At 40.6% G+C, this 25,544-nt stretch overlaps 2 protein-coding genes across 3 annotated transcripts in view; both read right to left on the bottom strand.

Moving 5' to 3' along the window:
• bcam (basal cell adhesion molecule (Lutheran blood group)) overlaps nt 1-1,175 on the bottom strand; it is a 47,529-nt gene extending 46,354 nt beyond the window's left edge. For both annotated transcript variants that reach the window (XM_020590205.1, XM_020590206.1), the window contains exon 1: nt 957-1,175. In XM_020590205.1, the coding sequence (XP_020445861.1) occupies nt 957-1,020 (64 nt within the window). In that variant the 5' untranslated portion in view covers nt 1,021-1,175. The remainder of the gene's footprint in view (nt 1-956) is intronic.
• A 20,166-nt stretch (nt 1,176-21,341) lies between these two features.
• rps19 (ribosomal protein S19) overlaps nt 21,342-25,544 on the bottom strand; it is a 7,346-nt gene continuing 3,143 nt past the window's right edge. Inside the window, exons 4-6 of the mRNA XM_020590249.1 lie at nt 24,243-24,426; nt 23,550-23,604; nt 21,342-21,396 (exon numbers count right to left, since the gene is read on the bottom strand). Of these exons, the coding sequence (XP_020445905.1) occupies nt 21,367-21,396; nt 23,550-23,604; nt 24,243-24,426 (269 nt within the window). The 3' untranslated portion in view covers nt 21,342-21,366. The remainder of the gene's footprint in view (nt 21,397-23,549; nt 23,605-24,242; nt 24,427-25,544) is intronic.

Here is a 25,544-nt window from a genome sequence, read left to right as displayed (position 1 = left end):
CAGGTCAATAAACGTGTGGAGTACAACTCTGAAAAAGTATATATTAGATTTTGGTTAGCAGCCATAAATGTGTATGACAAAGATCAGATATGGTCATAGCCAAGGTGCCTTACAGACTCTCTGGCAGCACCCAAGGGTGCTCAAGGTGAGGCACACTGCCAACAGGAGGGCAAAGTCCAGCAACTTAGACATCAAAGTGCTGGAAACTGCACCACAGCAGCCAGAGGGCACAGAGTGGGATTAAGAACAAATACCTGGGATGGCCCAGGCATTCTGGGTGCTTCTGTGTAGATTTAAGGACATTTTTAAGATCTGTTTTATTTTGGCTGTTCGATTTATTTCATTGGGCCTGTAGAGGTAGACATGCCAGCGGGTTTCAGAGAGGAATAATGGTGTGCCGCAGTTATGTGCGCAAAGAAGTGCACTCGAGTGACGCACTCTAGGCACTCGTTCAAATAACGAGTCTGCAAAGAGCCATCATTAACTCTTAAAGCATCACATCAGTGTATACAGGCAGTCCGTTCTTGTTGTGTTATCTGGTAGTTACAACAGTAATATTTTAGGCTACGGATGAAACAATCGGACTTCGATACTTGTCGGTTTTTGGGATAAGTCGCCGGTTTTCCACCTGCTCTCCGCATGTTCTGTCTTATCTGGGCAGCCAGTAACAGGTTGCTCAGCAGCGTCTAGTAACACACAACAAAACATAACCAAACTACCAAATGCTTGCTGAAGGGAACAACTTAGTGTGTCGCGTGTGACCGCATCATGTCCCACTGTCAGGTTTGTTCTGCAAGCAACGGACCGGAACAACTTGGAGTCCATGAACAAGGAAAGTGTAAATCTGCAGCCTGAAGCCACGAAAAACTAACCGGTACCGTGTCAAAAGCAAGACAAACCCAGTAGGATGAGGTGAGAGTAAAAAGATGTAGCGTTAAGTATCAAAGAACCTTTACCTTGCAATATCCACAGCAGCCAGATGCACAGGAGCGACGTGCGTCCGAAGGCTACCCCGTCCATGGCCGTTTTGATAAACTTTTTAAAGGACAAGTATTCACTTTTTTTGGCTGGGCAGTGTGGAAATCTGGCAGCAGTAAGTCTTCTTTCTTCTTTCGATGCTCCAAAGCGCTCTCTCTCTTTCTCTCTCTCTCTCACTCACCCTCTCTCTCTCTCTCTCTCTCTCTCTCTCTGCAAAAGGAGCGCCTCTCTTCCCTCACACACATACACACAGAAATCTGATGCTGGTGGCAGTCTTCTTGGTTGATATATTTGCACAAAAGGTGACCCCCCTCCCCCTCCCATTACGACCTGCTCTCTTTCTCTCTCCCTACCTCACTTGCAGTGAAAAGACCTGCTTGACTAATCGTGTAACAGGTCCGCTGGGGCCCGCAGGATTTCTTTGAAGAAACAAAAGTGATTTTATCATCAGTCTCTCTGACTCACTGCAGCTCTAAAATGTATAGCTTGGACCAAGTAACCAAAGTTTTATAGGATGACATACACATTTCACATCAAAACCGGAAGTACGTGTATAAACAGAGGTAGAAAGTAAGTGAGTACATTTACTCGAGTACTGTACTTAATGTATTTAATGTATTTATTTACTTGAATATTTCCATTTTCTCCTGCATCATACTTCAACTTCACTGCATTTCAGATGTAAATAGTGTACCTTTAGTCCACTACATTTATTTTGATAAATCAGATTAATAAAACAAAACACACTTTATTGATCCTGGATGGAAAATGCACAAGATTCCCAGCAGAAAAGTACTTTACATTATAACTATTAGAGTCAAAACACCAGATTATGAAAACAACATGAGGAGTAGTTAAAATTTGTTCCATCTACACAATACTCAACAATAAAGCAATGTACATAATAATGCACTTGTACTTTTACTTTTGGTACTTCAAGTATATTTTGATAGAAACACTTTTGCACTTAAGTACTGTAACATTTTGAATGCAGGACTTTTACTTGAAACGGAGCATTTTTACACTGTGGTATTGCTACTTTTACTTGAGTATTGAATATTTCTTCCACCACTGTGTATACGCTCAAATTAGTATAGTTAGTATATTAATATATTACCTAGTTATTGTCCCTTTAAACCCAGAATATTGTCTTTATTTTTGGCCTTGTTAAGTTGAATTATTTTACTACACAAATTTAAGCGATAATGGCACAGTATTAGAAAAACGTCAAATTAGCCTTAATAAAATTGGCTGTACAACAAATTAATATTTGATCAAGTGGGAAATTGCAAAAGTCTGCAGCTGTAGACAGGGGAAATTATTTTTGCCACTATAGCTAAAAACTAATAAATTAAACTGGGAGGGTGCTAATCATTATCGCAGGTCTTGGCCTTACCCAAAAGCTAATTAGTAGCTTCCAGTAGCCACAGACATACTATATTTCTGTCCTGGTTATACCCTAAACATGGATCATCCCCAACTTGCACATGTCTCCAGTAATGATTTTCATTTGGAAAGCAACTGGAGGCCATTTCGTGGGCATGGGCTGAGATGTCCATCACTGACAGACATACCATTCATTCCTAGACAGGGAATCCCTTCAGAATTTGTTTGGGTATTTACAGAGTATGGTTCAGGTTACTGTATGTGGGTATGTACAATTTAGATATACTGTTTATCGTGAGGGGCTCAGCGTATTATACACTATGCTATAATACCTGTCTTAGTGCTTGGAGTGGGTATTGCTTGACCTGTGAAGTAGATTTAGTCCAAATCCCATAAGCTAGTGGCTGGAAAGCATAAACAAATGTCAGCCTTCTATAAGATGGCCTAATGGTACCACTGCAACTCTAAGTGCACAATATGACCATCTAGCTCCTTGTACTTTCTTTCTACTAGAGACTGGTTGGCTGTGAAGCAGCACTAAACAACTGGCACACCCTGCAGGTAATAACAGTGTCTCACGGAGCAGTTGCATTCAAAAACAGACATTCCAAACATTGTTGGTGTACAGCAGCTGTTTAATATTTTCTCAGCCCCATTCAAAGATGAGAAGTGATCCTTGAAACCTGCTCCACTACAGAACATTCACTCCCTTGCCAGGTGTTTCTATAGTCAAGTCAAGTCATATTTTATTTATATAGCCCAATATTACAAATTTGCCTCAAGGGGCTTTAGCAATCTGTGCCCTCTGTCCTTAGACCCTCAAGTTGGATAAGGAACCAAAACTGTCTATTGCAAATGTATATGAAGAATATGAGCCAGCATGTTGAACAACTTCCAGGTGCCTTCAACAGACCTGAGCCACACAACCTCCCCTCCTGACAAAGGCTACTGGCAGAGTTTGATGGGACTGAGGCAAGTACTTTGCCCTCAGCCTCTTACTCTTTGAAACTCTCTTTTTCTATTTATTCCTGGCTATGACAGCAGGAGGGTGAAAACATCAATACAGCCACTCATCCCTGATATCGACCCAGTCATATCTCTCCATGCCGTAGAGACATGAGATCCACAATGTTTCTGTCCTGTGGTGAAGGATGTAGTGCAGTGTAACCCTCCCAGTGCCTTACATAAGGCCTGTATCATGCCGCATTGCTGATTTAGCTAAACACAGGGCATTCTTACGTAAGGCCTTTAGTCAGACATACAGTAGCTGTGGCTGTGATTTACTGTTTTGTCTCATTACTTAATGGAGAGGAGAGGAGAGGAGAGGAGAAGAGAAAAGAGGAGAGGAGAAGGGAGGAGAGGAGAGAAAAAATAAAAATGGAAGAAGACAAAGAAGGACATAGAGGGAGATAATGAAAGTACCAGGAAAAGAGAGGTGAGGGGAACACGTGAAAAACAGGAAAGGAGAGGGATAAATATACATAGTAGTGGGAAAGAGGCAAGAAGGGGTGAAGAACAGAGGAAGAAAGCATGAAGATGGTGACAGGAGCCATCATCTTGGTGACAAACAGCTGCTCAGCTCGTCACAGTCCAGCTTGGTTAGTTACAACAAGTGAGCAAAGCTGAACTAAAGGTGGGACTGAACATCAAGAGGATCTAATTTGTAAATGTGGTGTCAGACAAGAGATGTTTTTAAATGACAGGCTAGCCATCCTTCTTCAGACACACTGTGTTTGTGTACTTTGCTATAATCCAGAGTACAGAACATTGCTCAAAATACTATCATTGTAGAACCATGTACCCTATACTTGCCATAAAGACTACATGTGTTCACAGATGCTCACATTGTGTAAATACTAGTAATCATACTGTTATAATACTGTGGTACATATTGTATCATAACACCAAGCCAAGCCATTTTGTATGATGTACAGACCTTTAGCTGAATTTCCAGTATTTTGAGCACAAGATTATAGCTGTTTGCCTTTTTTAACAAGTGATGAAAGAGTTTGAATGCACTAGACCAACACATGCTCCGCAGCTTATCTGGATCACAGACTAAGCAAAATGTCCACATCCATCTCCTCACCCATACCCTCTAGCTCCTCAACACATATGTTAGCAGGCCAGGTGGGTTATAATCCCTCCCGTGTGTCTGCTCCAGGATCTTCTTCCCAGGGAGGCATCCAGAAGGCATTCTGCTCTGATGCCTGAACCTGAAACAGCAAACCTTTTTTTAAACACAAAAGAGCAGCAGTCCCATCAGATGTCCAATCCCCTCATCCCATATCTTTAAATCTGAGTCCAGACACCCCACAAACTCATTTCAGCTTAAACTCTTTTAGCTCATTCTGTCCGTCACAGGAGTTCATGACCACAGACGACTACTGGAATGTAGCTTACACTACATCTTACCCTCATTTTTAATTCCTTGGGATGAACTTGGGATAGCAACTGGCTCCCAACCTGTATAAAGCAATCCAGCATCCAGTGTACAGTGGGCGATTGAGATGCCTTCATCTTCATCATCCTTATTTATTTAGGGAAAGCCAGCAAGCTGTCATTCCCATACAATTAAAACCTTTGAAACAGTAAAGCATAAACATAAATCATATATGGTCAGTACCAAAAATCCAAAATCACAAAACATTAAAAATGGTAAAATATACAAAATCAACTTCAATAAAATCATATTAAAACAGTGTTCAAATCATCTCTTACAAAAACATTTATTACCTAAATGACAAATATTTTGCCAATCAACAGAAGATTTAGACATACATGCTCTTTTCCAGGCTTTATTTCCAGCATGTAGCATTTCTGATAATTCAGTTGAAGGTTTATGCATGTTTATCTGCAGTTTCCTTAAAAACCTTAATAAATAGTTTTGTGCAAAATGTCTTGGTAAGTGCAATATTACTGTAGTACAAATAATTTAAAAAAAAGCCTGTTCTGTAAAGTGTTTAAAGCTTTACCTAACCACAAATCTCATCTTGGCTTTCTGGGATTTTACTGTACATTCCTGATATAAGCTATAGGGCACTGATCACTAAAATCAAGTGGAAAGACACCACTTCATTTTAAAATTTGAGGCCTATTTGTTAAAATAATATCTAAAAGGCTAGACTTATTTCAGGGGAAGATCATAGTCACCAGGCTGAATCTCGATTACATTATCTAACTCAGACCTACGTTCATCTATAATCGCTCACTAAAACAGGAATCTTAGGTTTCATCATAGCAAAGGTTCGAACTTGTGAAACTGTTTTGCAGATTCAAGCGTCATGTTACATGACAGTAGCCGGGTACCATGCAGATTTTGATGTATTCCATTGTGTTTAAAAAATCCTGGTCAAGTTTTAAATGCTGTAAAATTGTCCACAAAGGGTACGCTATGAGACAATAGTATTACATCCAGATATGAAGTTGCCGAACGTGACTAAACCTAATATCAGAGAGTTGTGAGGATGGCTTATGTCTAGAGATAATGCATCGTGTACTAGTATCTGAAATCCAATAAGGCTGATGAAATCCTCAAGTTTCTCAGACTGTTGTAGCTTAATGCCATTAAAACCAGCATGCACAATAATAGTAGAGGCTGATCCTACTTCCCAGTACCTGTCAGAGAGGCAGGTATTTGTACAACTTCTGTCACATACAATATGCAGTAGTAGTCCTCAAGACCTATAATCAGACTTTGATATGTAACATTATCTGTTTCCTTTAAGGCATCTCCATAATTATTGCAGTTCATCTTGCAGCAGGCAATCCATCCAACAGCTGTTGAGACATTTTAGTCAAAACTACAAATCCTCACAGTAGTTCTAAAGAAACGTTGTCTGTACAAAATTCTGTGCTAATCCATCCATGTTGAGATGTTTCACTGGATGAATGAAAACTTTGATCCGCTGATGGTGATAAAGGGAAAGTCAGGTATCACTAAGCTGATTAGGATGCATCCTTTGAGAATGGTAGATTTCTGTAACCAAAAGCAAAACAAAGCAAATTTTTACATAGCGCCTTTCCAAACCTTTCAGAACAGTACAGAAGTTCATATTAAAGCATCTAACAGTATTTCAGTCTGAACTAAAGAGAGGGACTGACCAACATACTAAAATAGAGACAGCTCAATCCCTACAGTCATATTGAATTCTGTATAGACCTTTGATGGCTGCCAAGCTGCTCCATGATTGCTAAACTTCTATAAAGGTCACATCATGCAAGCAAAACCTGTCTGCTAGCACTGATGCTTGTCAGCATGTTTAAGACTTCAAGAGAAACAAAATCATGCAGTGGCATGACACTCACTGAAAGTCCTTATGGGCAAACTGTGACACCATGCAAAATACAAATCAAACAAGCCACTTTATAATTTCTTGCTTTATGTAATTTACTTCCCCCACCCCATGTCAAAAGTTAGGCTACACCTGACAGGGAGAATATTTGACACATCAGCCTAAAGTAAGGGGATAAAGAGAAACAGAGACATGGAGGCACTACAAAGAGAACAGGGACGTGTAATGAAAGAATAATGAAGAGAACAGATTAGAAGTGGAGCAAGAGGGGAGAACTTTAATTTCAAAGTTAGGGGATGGGTAGCATATAGCCCCAGGAAATAATAGCAAAGTATAGAGAAAAAAGACGGGGGAGAGATAGAAAGTGAAAGAAGCTGTTATCTTTGTATGAATTCTCATGTCTGGTCTCTGCATTGCAGTGAAGAATAAATGAAAGATGTGCTGAAGCTTCATCCTTCGCTTACCCCCATGATTCTTTGATGTATCCCTATATTTCACTCCTTCGCTTTCTATATGTGCCCTCCATCCCTGCCCACTCTAATCTCTCCATATATCTCTATTACTCCCCCTTTCTGCTTCCCCCCAGCTCTCAGTCTGTCTCCTTCTCTTACTTGGCTTCGTTCCTCTTGGCTGGGCTACTCATGATCACACAGCCTTTTTCCAGGCACTGGTACACAGAGTGTGAGTCACAGCGCAGGATTTACGCAGTGATGAAGCTATTCTCTGGGAATTCAGTGCTACTGTACTGAATGTAATGTAGACTATTTGCATTCCCTGCCAACTGACTTTGATGATTAACAGATGCAACAATAGTCACTAAAATGAACCAATCATGAGTCATCCTAGCATCACTATGTTTTCTATCCCATTGATTTTACCTGCCTTTGATGTAACATGATTTAACAGGGAGGCCCAAGAACAGTAGGTGGTACAAAACATTGTTCTCTCCAGGCAGTGTGGCTGTTTAGTGCTAGTTGTAACAGGATCAAATGGGCTGCAGCTTTTTGTTGACGTCCCCTGTAGAGTTTCACTAGGGCCATGTCTTTTAATGTGTGTTTCTGTCTATCACGGTGGATTCTGCCTGACTGGGTGCTAGGCACAATACTGCCCACTCTGACAGTAACTCTGTGGGAGGGAAATCTGTCATGCTCACTGTGGACAGGGCCAAGCTACAGGAAATGGTGCTGAACAATATGAAAGTCACATGCCCGCCTCTGTGCCGATAGAGCGGGTCACTGCATCATTAAAGGTCATCTGTGCGGTCAAGTGCTGACAGCACCGTTAACAAGAGCAGGGTCATACAGAACAGTGGGCGATTGTCATTTATCAACCTCAGTTTTCATGGTTTTAAAGGGAAAAATCCAGCCTATGATATGACACACACAATAGTTTCTGTGGTTTTCTACATTTCAGTTTTCATTTGATTTTATGGTACTCTGACAAAGTAATCCACAGTCAAATCCTAGAGCTGCTAGACAGTGAATAATGACAACTCCTACAACACTATGAACAAAGCTACTGTGATTACACAGGGATGTGGGGACATTTTCTGTTTCATAGCTGAAAGCCCCTGCATTCCAATACAATGCACGTAGTAAAGCAAACAAAAATTGTCCCCTCAGGTCAGTCACTAATTCCATGTCGTAGAAATGTTCCCAAGCCGCTATGAAAATCATTTTCAGCACAGGGCAAATAATGCGTGTTATAATTCTATTTGTTCTATTTGTACCGCGAGGCCCATGAGGAAAACCGTTATCACTTTTGCTTTTGCTTTTTGTCAGACAAACCCAGTGTTTTGCATGTTTAGCCTGTAAATCTCTGCTTTCTATTACAATAGTTTCAAAGCATTTTTCCACACTGTTCATTTATGAGATGAACACTAAACTACCACCTGACATCATATATACTGTATGTTGTTACACTGTGGTTTCTAAGCACTAACCTTTTGCTGTCAAAGTCACTGAACAAGTACAACTTCATGTACAAGATCAGGTGTCTATAGTATTCTGCCAGTCACAAGATTTAAAACTAATTCATGAGTTTCAAGAGCAAGACTATATAAATGTCACTTTCTTGCAAAACTCTAGCTATTTTTCTTCTGTTGCTCTTTTTATGCAGCTTAGTCTTTCATTCTCCTGAACCGCAAACAACTTTTCTTCAGTCTTTTTTTTTTATATGTGTAAATGTAACTTTCATAAGAAAATTAATTAGGAATCATCTCTTTGCCTTCAAAGTCTCCTGCATCTCTGCCCTGCTCGTTGTGTTGCTTACAAACACACACACACACACTCACACACACAATCCTCTATGCCTGCTGGGCTGTGTGGACTTTATCGTGCCTACACCAACTCAGCGCTGGTGCCGTCTCTGCACTCAAACCCTCAGGCTTTGAATATGAATACATAACGCATTTTATAGAATATTAATCATCATTCACCACTGAATGAAGTGCAGGCAGTTGCATTTTCTCTGTGTCTGCCTCAGGGATACAATAGGAATATGAAAGTGTTACCACCTCTGTTAAACTTAAATAGTGTTACTGTATATGTGTGAGTACTGACTTATTTGCATGACTATACTATCTGGGTGGTCTTCCTTCTCTGACCAAAAGCAACATTATCCTGTAATTCAAATGCCCTTTTGCTGAGTACATTCTTAAATATACCCATAAATTCCATAACACACTTTCCCATTCATTTCAATGGAAATGTGTGCCCAAACCTTTGACTGGTAGTGATGTGAAAAACGGAGATATTATTTCTAATTCAGCATTTTGTTGCTTATAAGTAGAGGTGGAATACTGCTCTATTGTATCCCTGAAATGACGTTAGTGGATACTTTTAATCACAGCTTGAGCTCCACCCAAAGTTGTCTCCATGTCTCTGTAGTGCTGTTTTTCCACCTGTGTGTACCTATATGTGTGCCTGTAGCAGCCCAAGTGAGGGACCCATCTGTGACTGTCCAGTGGAGCCTGAACCATTACATCTCTTATGATTCTGCCCCTAATGAAAGGGGCGAGGGGCAGGCTATCCCCTGAGATGCACAGTACCACACTTTCTCTTTCTCACACAGACACACAAACAACTAATCCAACAAACACGTCCTCAAACATATTTCCCTGATGCTTTCAGTCAAATTCCAGCATCTTCCCCCTTTACTCATCTCTCCAACCAACTGATCACCCCTTCCATCTATCTCTTATCACGTCCTCCCTTTGAAACTACCCTTCTCTCCTCCTTTCTTGCCTATTATGGGGGCTAATTATGGCATACAACCACAGTGACTGTGCAGTGGGGGCTGAGGAACCGTGACACATGCTTATGTGCCACAGCCAAGTGTTGCCATCAATATGGATTTATGTGACGCCACAGGAGGTTATTAGGAGGGAGAGAAGAAGAAAAATGAGGAACGAAGGGGACAAAAAATAAGATTGCAATGAGAGGCAGCAGTAGGTGGCTGTCAGAGGAGTCAATTATTATAATAGGAGGAAGAAGAACAGAAAAGTAGATGCGGATTGCTCAGAAGTTTAAATTGTAGAGTGTGAGTACAGAGTGAAGGGGAAGGAGAGGAGAGAGTGATGTGTTTCAGAGTGCAGTGGATCAGCTCGGCACAGCAGACAAAGAGAAAAGGAAAGAGAATGGCCAAAAGACAAGGTTTCTGCAAGCCCGTGGGCCCCAACTGACTGGCCATGCAGTTTGTCTAGCTTGGCCTGCTAGGCTGGGTTGAACGCTTGGCACGATGAGATTTAGTGCACATCTGTAGTGGGCTGCCTTAGGGAACGAGACTATTAGAAAGGCTGTTTATCACATGGCTATGGTGGAGTAAGAGGAGCCAGCCATGTGTGGAAGAGGAGAAGAAGAACTTCAATTCTTTATTTCAAGGCTGATTCACTCACACACAGGGAGCATGTCTTTTTTTAGGAGGAAAACAAACACACTGTTTCATGGAGTGGACAATAACTATGACATGAAAGATTAAATAGCCAGATTAAGTGGCCAGCATATTTCGTCACACCTCATTGCTGCTTTATGAGTGCTGCTGAGCTTGCCCCATTCAAATCAATACCCGTTACTGTAATCAATTGGCAGCAGATGGTTTTTGCCATATATGGGATTTGACTGAAACTTGAGTGCTGTACAACATTTGGGCAAAGTGCATTAAGGACCACATCCCACAACAATAACATCAATTAGTGCAAACATTTGTGTGTTTATATCTGCAACTTTTATAAAAGATGCTGCTGAAAGATGATACAACATCTCAATGCCCTCCTGTGTTCTGTCAGTCCAAAACAATCCTCCATATTCACCGATCACTATTCCAGTTTGCGTCCACCGGTAAACAGAGCTCTGATGCCATCCACGTGGCCTGACTGTTAAATCACATGCTCACTGATGACCTCATGGTCGTTTGTCATCGATGCCAGGATCTGAGGGAGAGTGACGCAGCACTTGACCACAAGCAGAGATAGAAAAGAGAAAGGCTCTGATGATATAATGTGTCATAAGGCACACGAACAAGAAGCCTATGAAAGTGAATCTCGGTTTATCGACTTGGTTGAACAGTGAGTGAATCACCTTTGTGTGCAACCTTGATTATTCCAAAGTCATGCTGAAGGTTTCTAGCCTCTAAGCCCTTTGTATAGCTCAGAACTCAGGGTTAAAAATGCCCTGCATGTTTTTCACATTTTTTATTCTTCCATTTTTAATCTAACCTAATTACAAGTGGAGTTTCAATTGACACAAGATCAGATTATTACACACAATACTATTGTACTGACACACAAGCCTTCATTTGTTGCACGGTTCAGTACAACTTTGTTTTACTCAGATCATACCTATGGCCTATCATACAACTGAGGGACCGCTCTTTCTTTCATTCCATCTTGTTTTTCTTTTTGCTGCCGTGTCCAATTTTTTCATCTTCATGCCCTTGTGCAAATTTGAGTGAAAATGAGGTTGAATTGATCAATTTTCCTATATTGGCATCTGTTGCTTTGCTTCATCTTTCATTCTTCTCTCTTCGTCATCTCCTGTCTGAATGCATATTCCAGAAAAAGTCAGCTTGTGCTCATCTGCATGCAGAGCGCCTTGGTTCCAGCTGTGCACGGAGGATTGAAATGGAAATGGGAAAGAGAAAAGGAGCAGATTACGGTCCTCAAATGCACACACTCCTGGCTGGCCCACCAGCTGAGTCGACAATGAAAAAAAGGAGCATCGGTGGGTGGATGATGGGGGTTAAGGGGGAAAATTTAGGAAGTAGAGTTAGACAGCAACAAAGTGAGAAGAGGGAGAGTAAATATGGAGGAGACAGAAGGGTGGGTAAATCAATTTTGGGCAAGAGTACAAAGAGAAAAAGACTTAGTGGATTAATCTCCTCAAGAAGGCCAGCAAAATGTTAGAACTGTCTGAAAGACACCTGGGGCCAGATGTATAAACAATGCGTACACACAAAAACCATGGGTCCGCCCTTCCCCACACAATCAGGTGTGTATAAATGCAAAACCTGCGGGAATATTGTGCACACCTCATACTTGAAGCCATGCATACACTCAGTTTGATTAGGCATGATACAGTGAAGTGGAATGAGGTGAGAGTAAAACACCCAATTTTAGCATTTTTTTTTTTATCTGTTTACATATATTTCAGTAATAGTTTTTTTTTAACCATTGCATTTGCTAGTGAATTTTCTTATTTATTTTGCCTTTAATGTCAGTTTTCATGTTTTTCATTTTAAACCTTTTTGTAAGTTGTTCTGCAAACTGCTGATATTACTGTTATTAATTTCTCTTTAATGATGATGGAGACCTCATGGCTTAACAATAAGCCTTTACATGTGTATGATTAAATTACAATGCACCATAAATACCTGTAGATCTACGTAATGGTCGTGTGGCTGTTCTGATGTCACTGGAGGATCTTGACAATGCAGTTATAAGATGAGAAATAGTGTTTTGAGATTCTTCTGATTGTCTGTAAAGCTGTGTGACTAAAGCTGAGTAGTCATGTTGCCTTCATGCTCTCTTTGTGCGCACATACAGTATGTATTATACATATGTATGATTTCACGCCGACCTAAATTGCACTTCTTTAGCATTGCTTTCATTGCCATGTCTACTACTGTATGGTTCACAAGCAGTTTCTATATGCAAATGAATGATTAAAGGTGTGTCTACATCCATTTATGACAAAAGGTGGGAGTGGAAAAGAAGCTTGATCAGATACGCCGAATTCCAGGACGACTGAGATTTATAAAGCAGAACCAGACGTACGTACATGTTGCTTAATGAATCAGATGAAAACAATGTGAGCTCAACCTTAACCCTTACTGCGTATTAGTCAGAACTCTACACAGAGCTCTTAACACTGAGTGCCTTGTTTCTATCCCTTTGTTGCTGTAATGTTGTGAATTTCACCATTGTGGAAATAATAAAGATCTTATCTTATGCACTGGCCCCAAGTGTTCTGGCACAGACACAAAGGTGCCCACACACACACACACCTAAGCGATAATAACCCAGACAAGAATCATGTGAATGAGGCCAACTGGTTAGACAGCCAGACCTTGAACTTTAACAGGTGGATTGGACAGGACTGTGAATGTAACATAACGCTGTGCCACACAAAGCACAAAGATGCAACACACTTCTGATAAGAATGAAGGGTTTATCTGAATAATATCAGAAAAGTTTAAAGACACTGAGTCCATTGTATGGTTATTTAAGAGCGAGAGAGAGAAAGTGATTTAGAGAAATGGCAAAGAAAAAAAGTTATGTTTACCAGCTGAACAATTACCATACAATAGAAATTATGGTTTTAAACTAAAGTTCATTTTATTGGAAAAAAAAAACACAGGATGGATTTATTGTACATTACAACCAAAATATTGAAATCAACTTTGCGACCTTTTGCCACATTTCAGGCTTCAAACATAAAGATATAAAACTGTAATTTTTTGTGAAGAATCAACAACAAGTGGGACACAATCATGAAGTGGAACGAAATTTATTGGATATTTCAAACTTTTTTAACAAATAAAAAACTGAATAATTGGGCGTGCAAAATTATTCAGCCCCTTTACTTTCAGTGCAGCAAACTCTCTCCAGAAGTTCAGTGAGGATCTCTGAATGATCCAATGTTGACCTAAATGACTAATGATGATAAATAGAATCCACCTGTGTGTAATCAAGTCTCCGTATAAATGCACCTGCACTGTGATAGTCTCAGAGGTCTGTTTAAAGCGCAGAGAGCATCATGAAGAACAAGGAACACACCAGGCAGGTCCGAGATACTGTTGTGGAGAAGTTTAAAGCCGGATTTGGATACAAAAAGATTTCCCAAGCTTTAAACATCCCAAGGAGCACTGTGCAAGCGATAATATTGAAATGGAAGGAGTATCAGACCACTGCAAATCTACCAAGACCTGGCCGTCCCTCTAAACTTTCAGCTCATACAAGGAGAAGACTGATCAGAGATGCAGCCAAGAGGCCCATGATCACTCTGGATGAACTGCAGAGATCTACAGCTGAGGTGGGAGACTCTGTCCATAGGACAACAATCAGTCGTATACTGCACAAATCTGGCCTTTATGGAAGAGTGGCAAGAAGAAAGCCATTTCTTAAAGATATCCATAAAAAGTGTCGTTTAAAGTTTGCCACAAGCCACCTGGGAGACACACCAAACATGTGGAAGAAGGTGCTCTGGTCAGATGAAACCAAAATCGAACTTTTTGGCAACAATGCAAAATGTTATGTTTGGCGTAAAAGCAACACAGCTCATCACCCTGAACACACCATCCCCACTGTCAAACATGGTGGTGGCAGCATCGTGGTTTGGGCCTGCTTTTCTTCAGCAGGGACAGGGAAGGTGGTTAAAATTGATGGGAAGATGGATGGAGCCAAATACAGGACCATTCTGGAAGGAAACCTGATGGAGTCTGCAAAAGACCTGAGACTGGGACGGAGATTTGTCTTCCAACAAGACAATGATCCAAAACATAAAGCAAAATCTACATTGGAATGGTTCACAAATAAACATATCCAGGTGTTAGAATGGCCAAGTCAAAGTCCAGACCTGAATCCAATCGAGAATCTGTGGGAAGAACTGAAAACTGCTGTTCACAAACGCTCTCTATCCAACCTCACTGAGCTCGAGCTGTTTTGCAAGGCGGAATGGGCAAAAATTTCAGTCTCTTGATGTGCAAAACTGATAGAGACATACCCCAAGCGACTTACAGCTGTAATCGCAGCAAAAGGTGGCGCTACAAAGTATTAACTTAAGGGGGCTGAATAAATTTGCATGCCCGATTTTTCAGTTTTTTATTTGTTAAAAACGTTTGAAATATCCAATAAATTTCGTTCTACTTCATGATTGTGTCCCACTTGTTGTTGATTCTTCACAAAAAATTACAGTTTTATATCTTTATGTTTGAAGCCTGAAATGTGGCAAAAGGTCGCAAAGTTCAAGGGGGCCGAATACTTTCGCAAGGCACTGTAAATGCCTAACCATAACCCTTCACCTAACCTAAACTTAATTCTAACCTTAACCCTTAAAACCAAGCCTTAACCTTCAAAAAGGTGTTTCAGAGAGTGAGGACCAGCCAAAATGTCCTCATTCTGTAGCAAAAAAATGTTTTGTTTTTTTTTTGGTCCTCACTATATAGCAAGTATAAGAACTCATACACACTCTAAATGTCAGAGGACCTGTCACTTTGGATAATTGCTATTCATGAGATCCTCTGTCCTGGTGCTGTAACAGAGTGGCAGGGACTGACCTCAGCTGGAACAGGCAGATGGTAGAATGAGGCAGAGGGAGAGGGTGAAAGAAAACTGTATAATGGAAAATGAAATAATGAGAAGAAAAAAAATGGGATAGAGAGAAATCAGGAGAACAATTTCTCCATCAGGACCAAGAGAGGCTTGACTCTGTGCTTTACTGGCTGCCCATATTCAGTAGGCCCTGAGGCTAGAACATAATGTTAATGTTGTACCAAACCTCTTCCACAGCAGCAGCCAAATTAAATACTCTCTCAGAAGATAGCTCCCTGTGTGGTAACTGGACTTCCATGGAAGCACGGGACAATTTCTAAGATTGTTGTCAGTGGTTGCTCTTAGCTTCTCTCTCATCCCACTTACTGAAATAAAGTAAGCTACATCTGTTGTGATATTTAAATCCATCTTTACTCTTTCATATATGTTTAGATTTGTTTTGCTGTTGCATTTGCTATATTCATGATGTATATTTATTTTTATTGTGTATTGAGACACTGCATGATAACACACTAAATAAACTGATTTGATTATTGAAATGTTGTTTATGCAGCATTTTATCTGATTAAAGTAAAGCTAAAAGCCAAATCTGAGAATTCAGTAGTAGCTGTCCGATAGTGCAATAAAAAGTAAACTATTTGTCTCTTAAATGTAATTTATTACAAGTATGGCGTAGTAGAAAATTATTCAAGTATTCAAGAAAAGTACCTTAAAACTGTACTCAAGTCCAGTACTGGAATAAATGTACTTATTTTCAATCACTGACTGTTGGCTTGTTTACAATCTGTCTGATGATTACCTGCCCTGCCGGACGTCACTATAGTAATGTTTGTAACTGTGTTCCCAGATTTCAGCATTTACTTTATTGAGCACAACATTATCATAACCAAAACTACTAAAATAAGACCTACATTGTAATAAAATTAATGTATCCTTTGAAACAGTTCCAACCTTTATCAGCCACAGCTATCAATAGTTTCTTGTCATCGATGATCTGCATCCACTGATTATATGAATAATTTTCATGCAAACATCAGTTACATTTTCCCTAAAAATAACAAAAAGCATTTCATTAGATTCCATGTTTGATATGATTTAAAGAGGGACAGGGATTTGCTGAAAGCATCCGACAGAGGCAAAGCATGGCACAATGGCAATGCAAGAGACTGAGGACTTTGTAAGACCTGATAAGGCGCTGTAAGGCTGGGGGAAGGGGTAATAGGGTGGTCATGGTACTAAGAGATAAAGCATAAAGAGGAATAGGGGGAAAGAAGATAGCAGGAAGAGGGGAAACATGGGCATACAAAATGAAGGTTGAAAGTCTGTGGGGCTGTTTAGTTTGGAGAAGAAAGTAGGAGGAGAGAGGGACATGGACTGAGAGAAAACAGGAAGGAATGAGGGTCAGAGGATGGGAAATGCTTTCTTCTTCAGCTGAAGCCACAAAAACCAGAGTATGCTGGGTTGTATGAAGTAGCAGAAAATGAAAATACTCAAGTACAGATACCTCAAAATTGTACTTAAGTACAGTACTTGAGTAAATATACTTAGTTACTTTCCACCTCTGGCTGAGTGAAAACCTGCAATATGTCTGAGTCAGTCATGACTAATGCATTTGTCATATTGATACCTCGAGGACACCCCATTCCTAAAACCTGGAAGCTATCATGATTTTAACTCAGAAAACCTATTTCTAAACGAAGTAAAAGACAGAGGATATCATAGCTGTTATGGCTGTGTTCTTCAATTTCAGTATTTTAGGAGATATTATCTTGATGAAGCCAGGCTGGAGTCTAGAACCAATTTAGTCCCAGCTCGTCACTATCAAGAACCCGAAGGGCACAGTTTTCCAATGTAGCGCTTGTGTTTACAGTAAATTCAACATGACATTAAACTCAACAACAGGCCACCGAGTGCAAAGTTAGCTCAACCAATCATTACAAATGGATCATGCTAGAGAAACCTCTCATGCATGCACTAAACTAAATATTTCTACAGTTTAACACAGGAAAGAGACCTGTCATGAGAAATCTGAATGCGAGTACAGGCAGCTGCTCTGTTGGTTAACTTCATACATAGCTTGGTCAGTTTCTGATCCTTGACATGTCTTTGGAGATTTTCTTTCCCTCCCACAGACACATAGAAAAACAGTGGAGACAGTGAAATGATGAAGCAAAGAGCTACAGTCCAAACACACACTTCATCCTATCTCATTCTGTCACTGTGCCAACTATCTCTACAGCCATTCGGTGTCATACTGGTGCATAGCTGTCTTCCTCTGTCACTCTTTTATTCTGTGCCGGGTTGCAGCATCAAAGTATGAATGACTTGAAAGCTCTGATCTGAATGTGTGCACATACAAGCACAGACACAACATAGAAATTATAGGGGCTGCGCACACTCTCATGCAGAAGACACACTGCCTTTCAGTCAGTTCAGCTGGCTTTGTAGACGGCATCTGTTCTGAGACCCGTCATCCTCCCCTTGAACCCCACCCTCTGTGACAGGTGGAGGGGATTCTGACTCGCAAGCCCAGGAGACACACACCCAAAGCACACAGAGACCCCGAAGTCACTGACACATGGTTAGTGTCTCGCGTACAAACACATATATACACACCTGCTGTGGGGCAGAACTACAGTGCCCTGTAGTGCCAGGCAGGCTGAGTGGCACATTGCATGTTTACACCACCTGCTCTCAGACCAAACACAGGATGAGGGATTAGCGCTGACAGCAACACACATACAGGAGACAGATGTATACAAAACCCTTCAACTATCCAGGAAGTCAACAAGGTCAAACATATTACACCAAAGCCATCCATCAATCAGCTTTTACACACTGAATCAGGCAGATAAGGGTGTAAACCAAACTTCTTATAGCTGAGGAGTTTTCTCACTCGCAGACTCATAATGCAGAGGGCAGCAGCTCAGCTTCCTCCTAAAACAACACCAACCTACTGGCTTCAGACTAATTTCTATAAACACACTCTTGCAGACTAGAGCTGACCCTCACCACACCGCGTCAACACACCATATGTGGCCTCTACAAACATGTCTGCTGTGCTGGGTTAAGCACTGGTTTCTAAAATAAGACTTTATTAAGACTAACATTTTACTATGGAATATATTGACAAGGGTAGAACTAAATACCTGAGCTTAGTATGATCAGTAAAAGGATTTCAACACACACATGAAACTGAATGAGGTGTGGAAAAGTACAGAAACAAATAAGAGATCATGTTTTTGATAAGAAAGCAGTGCTGTTTAGAAAAACAAGCAGCAGCATATTCTATTAGATATGTGTTGGCTTTCCCAGGAAAGCTCCACTGACTCAATATGCCAGAGATGGGGAATGCTGGGAAACTGTCTGAGGTATGTCTTGTCTTCTGAGGAAAACATGCCACAGGGCATGAAGCTGTGGTTTAACAATGTGTGAGTAGCAGTCCTCCTGATAGGAGTTCTATTTTAGAAAGACTTGTGCAGTGGAGACATTTCTTAGTTATCTGCTGTTCCCAGCCCTGAGGAGGTGAGAGGCAGGTCTGCATCCATTCTCAGTGTGATCAAGCTGAGCTGCCAAAGACCTGGGAGAGTGAGTAGGTGCAGCCACCTCCACACACACACAAAGCAAACCACTTGGATGTGCATTTGTTAAAGTGGTAATTGTTCCACAGCAGTAACTGCTTTAGTGAAGCCTGCAGATAATTAACACTACACACACGGACAAATTGGTGCACAAACAAGATGACTGACTGCAGCTGAAATTGCCTTGAAAAAAAAAAGCACGCAATTTCACGAAAAATGGATGGACACACACATGAGCAACCACACGCATACTTGCAGTTGAACAGTAGTAAGTGAACAAGCACGGCAGACCTCATCTAGTGGATTCCACATATTTCTCTCTGCTACTCAAGGATGTTTATCCTTCCAAATTACAGGGTAGAAGAAAAAGGACGAAGAAGAGGAGCGAGGGGGAGGGAGAGACCATGGGTTCAGGTGTTCACGAACAGCTGGTCTCCAAATAAAAAGGAAGGAGTGGGTGGATGGAGGACAGACAGGGAGTTGAAGGGGATGAGTGAGAGAACAAAGAGGTGTAAAAAAAAAAAAGAGCAGAGATTAATACTGCCTGAGAGACATGCGGAATAATGGAAAGTGACCGTTCATGATGACTGACAAAATAAGGAGACAAGTGTGTTCAGCTGATGGGGTGCCACATTCTACATTATGTGCACTGCGCTGTGTGTACTGTACACACTGGCAAACACAGCAGACTCACTGTCCAGGGATCTATGACACTATCTTTCAAAAACAGCACCAACTAAGCTCACACAATAACACAGGCCGTGTACAAAAGCTCTGCCAGCACACAATGCCTGCTGGTTGTTGAGCTTCAAAACTGGACATGAATTGTGTTAATATAAAAGCAATATGTAATATCTGAGGACATGAACACTGGTCTGCACCCCATGGGGTTCTGCTTGTACTGTTGTTGCCTCAAGGCCAGCTGATTAATCAAGAAAAACAAACAAACATGAATCTCCACCATCCCAAACTGAAAATGAGGACTAAAATAGACTAGGATGTTTTAGTCAGTTAGGCCTGCATAGTAGCTCTGTGGAAAGCTCCTCAAGGTATTATGAACAAAACTTTAGGAGTGCTTTACAATATGTTAGAGTTCACTGCATTAAGGAAATGATGCAAAACACTTAAGACTGAATATTTACCTATTGCAAATGTCTGATGCTATTGACTGATAAGTGCTACTGCTTTTAATATCTATGAAGAGACCTCTGAGATAACCACATCAAGGTGCATGTATAGACATTCTATAGGCTTTGGCACCCTCTGCAGGCTTTCAGAAGGGCTGCCAAATTAGAGCAGTGAAGCACTCTCATCCATTAAGCTTTGCGCAACAATGTGTGCAAATATTTCCACAGAAGAGTGCAAAAAAATAAACTAACCTAATATAAAAACCAAACAGACTTGGTATTCATACTTAAGTCCTTTGTTTTGCTTTTACCATAAATCCACTTCATATGCTGCTTTAATAAGAAATTAGGTACACCTCAGAGTAAAAGAGGCTTGCCTTAAATAACCAACCTAGCACCCACACATAAAATGTCATGACTACATGATTAATCTCTCGATACCATTTCCCAAATATTCCAGCTATCTTGGCAGTGACCACGTAAAACAGTAAATGTACAGTATTTGTTTTATGCCATTGTCAGGTTGGTTTAAATGTCTGTTGCTGGCTGCTCAAGTCTCTAGGTGGCACTGTGGCCCTGAATGAAAATGCCAAATCATGACATCATTCCTTATCAGCTATTGAGCCATCAACCATGTTGCTTATGGAAATGTAATCACCTTCCTTTGTTAACTGAGCAATTTTCCTTGGTTGTCATGGTATCATGAATCAATCTGGACAAACCACATCTGATACATGAACACAGTGGAAAGAACAGAAGATTAATATGGAAGCACAAGTGGTTTTGTGACAGTGGAGAGCTTTTGGCCACTGATGAGAAGCTGCATTGGCTCACTGATGAACAGCTCCCAGGAAGCCTTTTCAGACTGCCTGATGAAACTGCACCCTGTAGCGAGCTTCTGCTGAGTAGAGGATATGGGAATCTGAAAACAAAACTAATGGCCATTCACTACCCTTTAGATTAAACGACATTTAAACCAGACAGAGGCTTTCCTCTGGCAAACCTCAGTTCCTAGTGTTCACATTTAAGCATGGCAGGAGCTCATCAGCTCTACTATTTATGACCTGATAAGGCCCAAGACCAATTTAAGAATTTCTTGGAGTCAGACAAGGTGAACAAAGAACTTCAAAATACCACGCAAACCACTAGCACACTGGGGTTCAGTTTGACTGGTCATGCAAGTGAATAAAGAAAGGAGAACACAACATTAGACTTTGTCCAAAAAAGATTTATTAAACAGATTTCTTGTTTGCAGCTGCAACCTAGAGGAAGAAACAAAACAGAAACCATCATGAGCCATATTAAGTCCTGCAGCAGACCAGGGGTTGCAGTGCCTTTATAAACTTAATATTTAACTTGCTGGGAACAACAGCATTTCAATCATTCCATTACGATCCCAACTGTTTTGCGATCAAACAAAACCTATCTGCTTCACAGTCCCTTGCTTTACCATTTACTTTCCAATTCCTGCTCATATTATGACCCACCGCAAAATTGTGCTTCAACAGGAAATATGTTACTTAAGGGAGTAAGATGCTATTAAAAATACAATTTCATAGAGACCTGATGAGAGTAAACACAGCTTGGAAGAAAAATGGTTCTGATTGCTGCCACCACAAACACTCTGACAGTACATGGCTGAAACCTCGATCCCTTAAAAAGCCATCAGAAACTACAACACACAAGGGAGATTCACATGGAGGCAGTGGAGCTGCACCAACATTCTTCTTGCCAGTTTTGTGTAGCAGGCAGGCGGGGCTGGGCCCAGGTCTGCTCATCTGCATACTGCTCATTAGCATGGGTAAACAAGGAGAAAACTGGTGCCATACGGCGGGCTTGCCAAGCATGAAATTCCCTCCTCGTGTTTACCCCCTTTACCCTTGGATTATCACAATGCTACTGCCTGTCTCTTGATTTTTGACAAGACACCAACTGAGATTTGTTGTTTTGTTTTTGTTTTTTTTGTTGAGTAAAGGCAAACAAACACACAAGATACATAAATCATTTGGCTAGCAGGAGGAAATTTGCCCACGGACAAGTGGTTTATAAAGCTTTGCATGTTACCGTGACACTGAGGCCATGTACTCCCGCAGCAGACAAGGTGTTGCATCAAAGCAAAGGGATGATACTTCTGTGATCACATACACGTCAGGCACCATCCCAGGTGCATCTGAACGTCACATAAAATGGCAGAGTATCATACACAGCCGGTCACTGAAAACAACCTTTGCCTGGCCAGCATGAGGTTGCAATGACATTCATTCAGCAGCTGGGGAGCCTGATACCGGACCTATTCAATTCCAGCAGTGGGTTAGACCAGACTCTGGCATACGTTACACCTCTTCAGTACAATGGTTATCATTTCAAGCAGTGGGGAAGTTCACTCCCCTTTGTGTTTTTTCATTACTGAGACAGCGGGACAAGCAGAGGTGCAGGTGAGGAGCTGTGGTGTCACTCAGTCCTCAGACAGGAGTGTTGTTTATGGCTGCCAGAAATAATGGCTCCATCACAGACCTCAGGGAATGTTCTTATTGTAAATAATGTCACATATAAACCCCCGAGTTCATAATCACACTACATACAATTATTATTCTTAATCAATTTGACAGGCCTGGCCTAATCTCTTTTATATACTGTACAAGGCTCAAGTGCCAATTTATTATTTGACTTAATTTCTTATATGGGTCAAAAACTGAACCAAATGTAGAAATGTGTGCTCAAAAATGACAAGAGCAGGGCAAGTTGCTTGTGGACAAGTAGCTAGTGAATGTCAGAGTGTTTAATGGGGGACAGCAAATCAGTTTCATATTACTTCTAACATCAGAAGCCCAAAAATGTGTTGGGTAAAGATTACAGCCAAGACCAACAATATCAGGGCAGATATCGCTCCTTAGTATTCACACCTGTCACCAGCAAATTAATTTGTCCAAGATACCACAACAAGCACTTATACTCTGAATGACAATGCCCTTGTGCAATAAACATGTTTCACAAAGCAAAAATCTGTTACATTACTACATTGTTTGAGCACCTCTCCTATTGTTTTCTGTGAATTTTTTAAATTTATTTCAGTTTGTCAGACCTTGCCTGTTTTCTGCCACAGGTTGAATGCACAATGTTAACAAGCGGAGGACGTAGTACTCTGAGTAATTGCACATATAGTCATGACACATCCATAAGAACTAACTACTTATTTATATGTACTTTGATCATTACAGTCTCAGCTGAATCACTCAAGCATGGGACTCAAATCTCCAGAGAGGGTAAAGATGCATGCAGGATGTTAAACTCAGATTACTGGGGAAGTGATAGAACCATGTAGAGTTTTGCTCCGACTTTTACTAAGTACTACCCCAGTACTCAAGTTATTTGTGTGCATGTCAACACAATCTGTGAAGAAAGGCTAGTTTCTCACCTGGCCAGCAATTCTGTCCAGGTCTCTGGTTCCCTGGGAGGTAAGTCTGCGACCACTGTGGGAGGTTGTGCAAAAATTAAAACATTAAGTAAAACTTAACAAGAAAATGATGATACACAACAGAATACATCATCCTACCTAAACTGGTAGGAAAAAATTCAATACACAAAATGCTTAAGTCTTCAATAACTTCTATGCGCCTCAATGACCACAGTATTACAGTCGGGGAAGCCACCGATCAATTCTCCATCGACAGACGTTGGCAAAAATCACTCATTATCAACCCTGAAACAAAAGCCGATTTAAAATAGAGTTTCATTTTCCTTCCCACTTGATCTAATCAAAAAGGAAGCCAATCAATCACTCCTCTCATTATAGAGTGATTACATCTTTATTGCAGACTTGCACAGCACAAATTCTGGCTTATTCATTTAGAGGCTTCACAGTTATCTAGCATCAGAATGATGGGTCAGATTCACATCATGGTTCTGCATGAAAATGTAGGGGGAAAACTAAACTGTGTCAGCTTTGACTGCATGTACAAACAATTAGGTTAAAAATCTACACAAACCCTTGTTATAATGCATATTTTGAGAATACTGCCATTTAAACAGGTTTACTTTTATCACATCAATAATTATGTCATTAAATGACAAATTTATTAAGGACCTAGAGGACAAAACAGACACTTACCCATTGGGATCCTTCTCAATCATCTTGAGCAATTCGAGGGCCTGCAGCACCTTACGAGCCACGTTCTTGGATCCTACACTGTAGTGGGCAGGGCACACACCGTTCCTCTTGCGACCACCATAGATCTTGGTCATGGAGCCAACACCAGCACCCCCACGGAGGTACAAGTGGCGGACTGTAGATGCTGAGAGAGCAGAAATTGCGGAGTGTCAACATTGGTTGTAATCCATTAATTTGGCGATTCTTTCTCAGCATGAATGAAATGGAGATGCTTGGGTAAGACATGAAAATGACAAGCACTGTTTCATGAACAAGGCACTTATATCAGAGCAAGTTACACATTGTCACAACAGTTCAAGTTTAATGCTACTCTACCTAACTTCTTTTCAGCCCATAGACTCAAAACAATCTCACATCTTAAGCCACTTTTTGAACCTGCCACCCTGTTTTCTGAAGCTACAATTTGAGCTAGGGGTGTCTGGTTTTTACAGTGTGTACAGTCCAAAGCTAGTGTTAGCCAGCAGGTTACCGATAATGTGACACAAAACAGTACCATTACACAAAGCTCAGACTACTCCTAAATTAAAGTTCTTAATTCAATACAAATATAAAATGCTAATGTTAAAGACAATTGTATTAGCTTTAGATACCAATGCATCCAGAAGGGAGACCATGACATCTAAATCAAATTTGAGCTTTTAACACTTTCCATCTCAAAAAGACAAGACAGATGTCAATCCTGGATTGTGTTCTTTCTTTGGCCACTCTGTGCAAAAGAACATGACCTCTTCAGTCTGACACATACTAAGCTCATGCATAGTTACAAGGTCTGAAGAGATTCATGTGAAATCATACAGGAGAGAAACCAGTGTGTTGAGTTTGTGTTGAAACCTTCTACAGTGCTTGCATATTGCTTTTACTGCATACTGTACAAATTCATACAGGTCTCCATTTTTAAGTACTCTACTTTTATTCCTATTTATCTTGTTTCACAATCATTTACTGCCTGTTTATACACTGTGTGCACAATTATTAGGCAAGTTATATTTTTGAGGATTAATTTTGTTATTGCACAACTACAGTGCTCTTGGTCAATCCAAAATGTTAACAAACCCTCAAACCTGAACATTTAAGTAGTAAAAGTGAAGTTTTGGCTTTCTTAAGAGAATATCTACATGTACACCATTATTAGGCAACTATTAGTGTGCAGAATTATCATGCAACTAAATAAAAAACAAAGATTTTCCCATCTCACTTATTTATTTTCACCTGTTAAAGTGAGAATAATAAACAAACTCATAA

This window comes from Monopterus albus, unplaced genomic scaffold (assembly GCF_001952655.1).
Source record: "Monopterus albus unplaced genomic scaffold, M_albus_1.0 scaffold11.1, whole genome shotgun sequence".
NCBI classification, from domain to species: Eukaryota; Metazoa; Chordata; class Actinopteri; order Synbranchiformes; family Synbranchidae; genus Monopterus; species Monopterus albus.
Note: the sequence above shows the minus strand (reverse complement) of the source record. Positions and strands in the feature narration are given on the sequence as shown.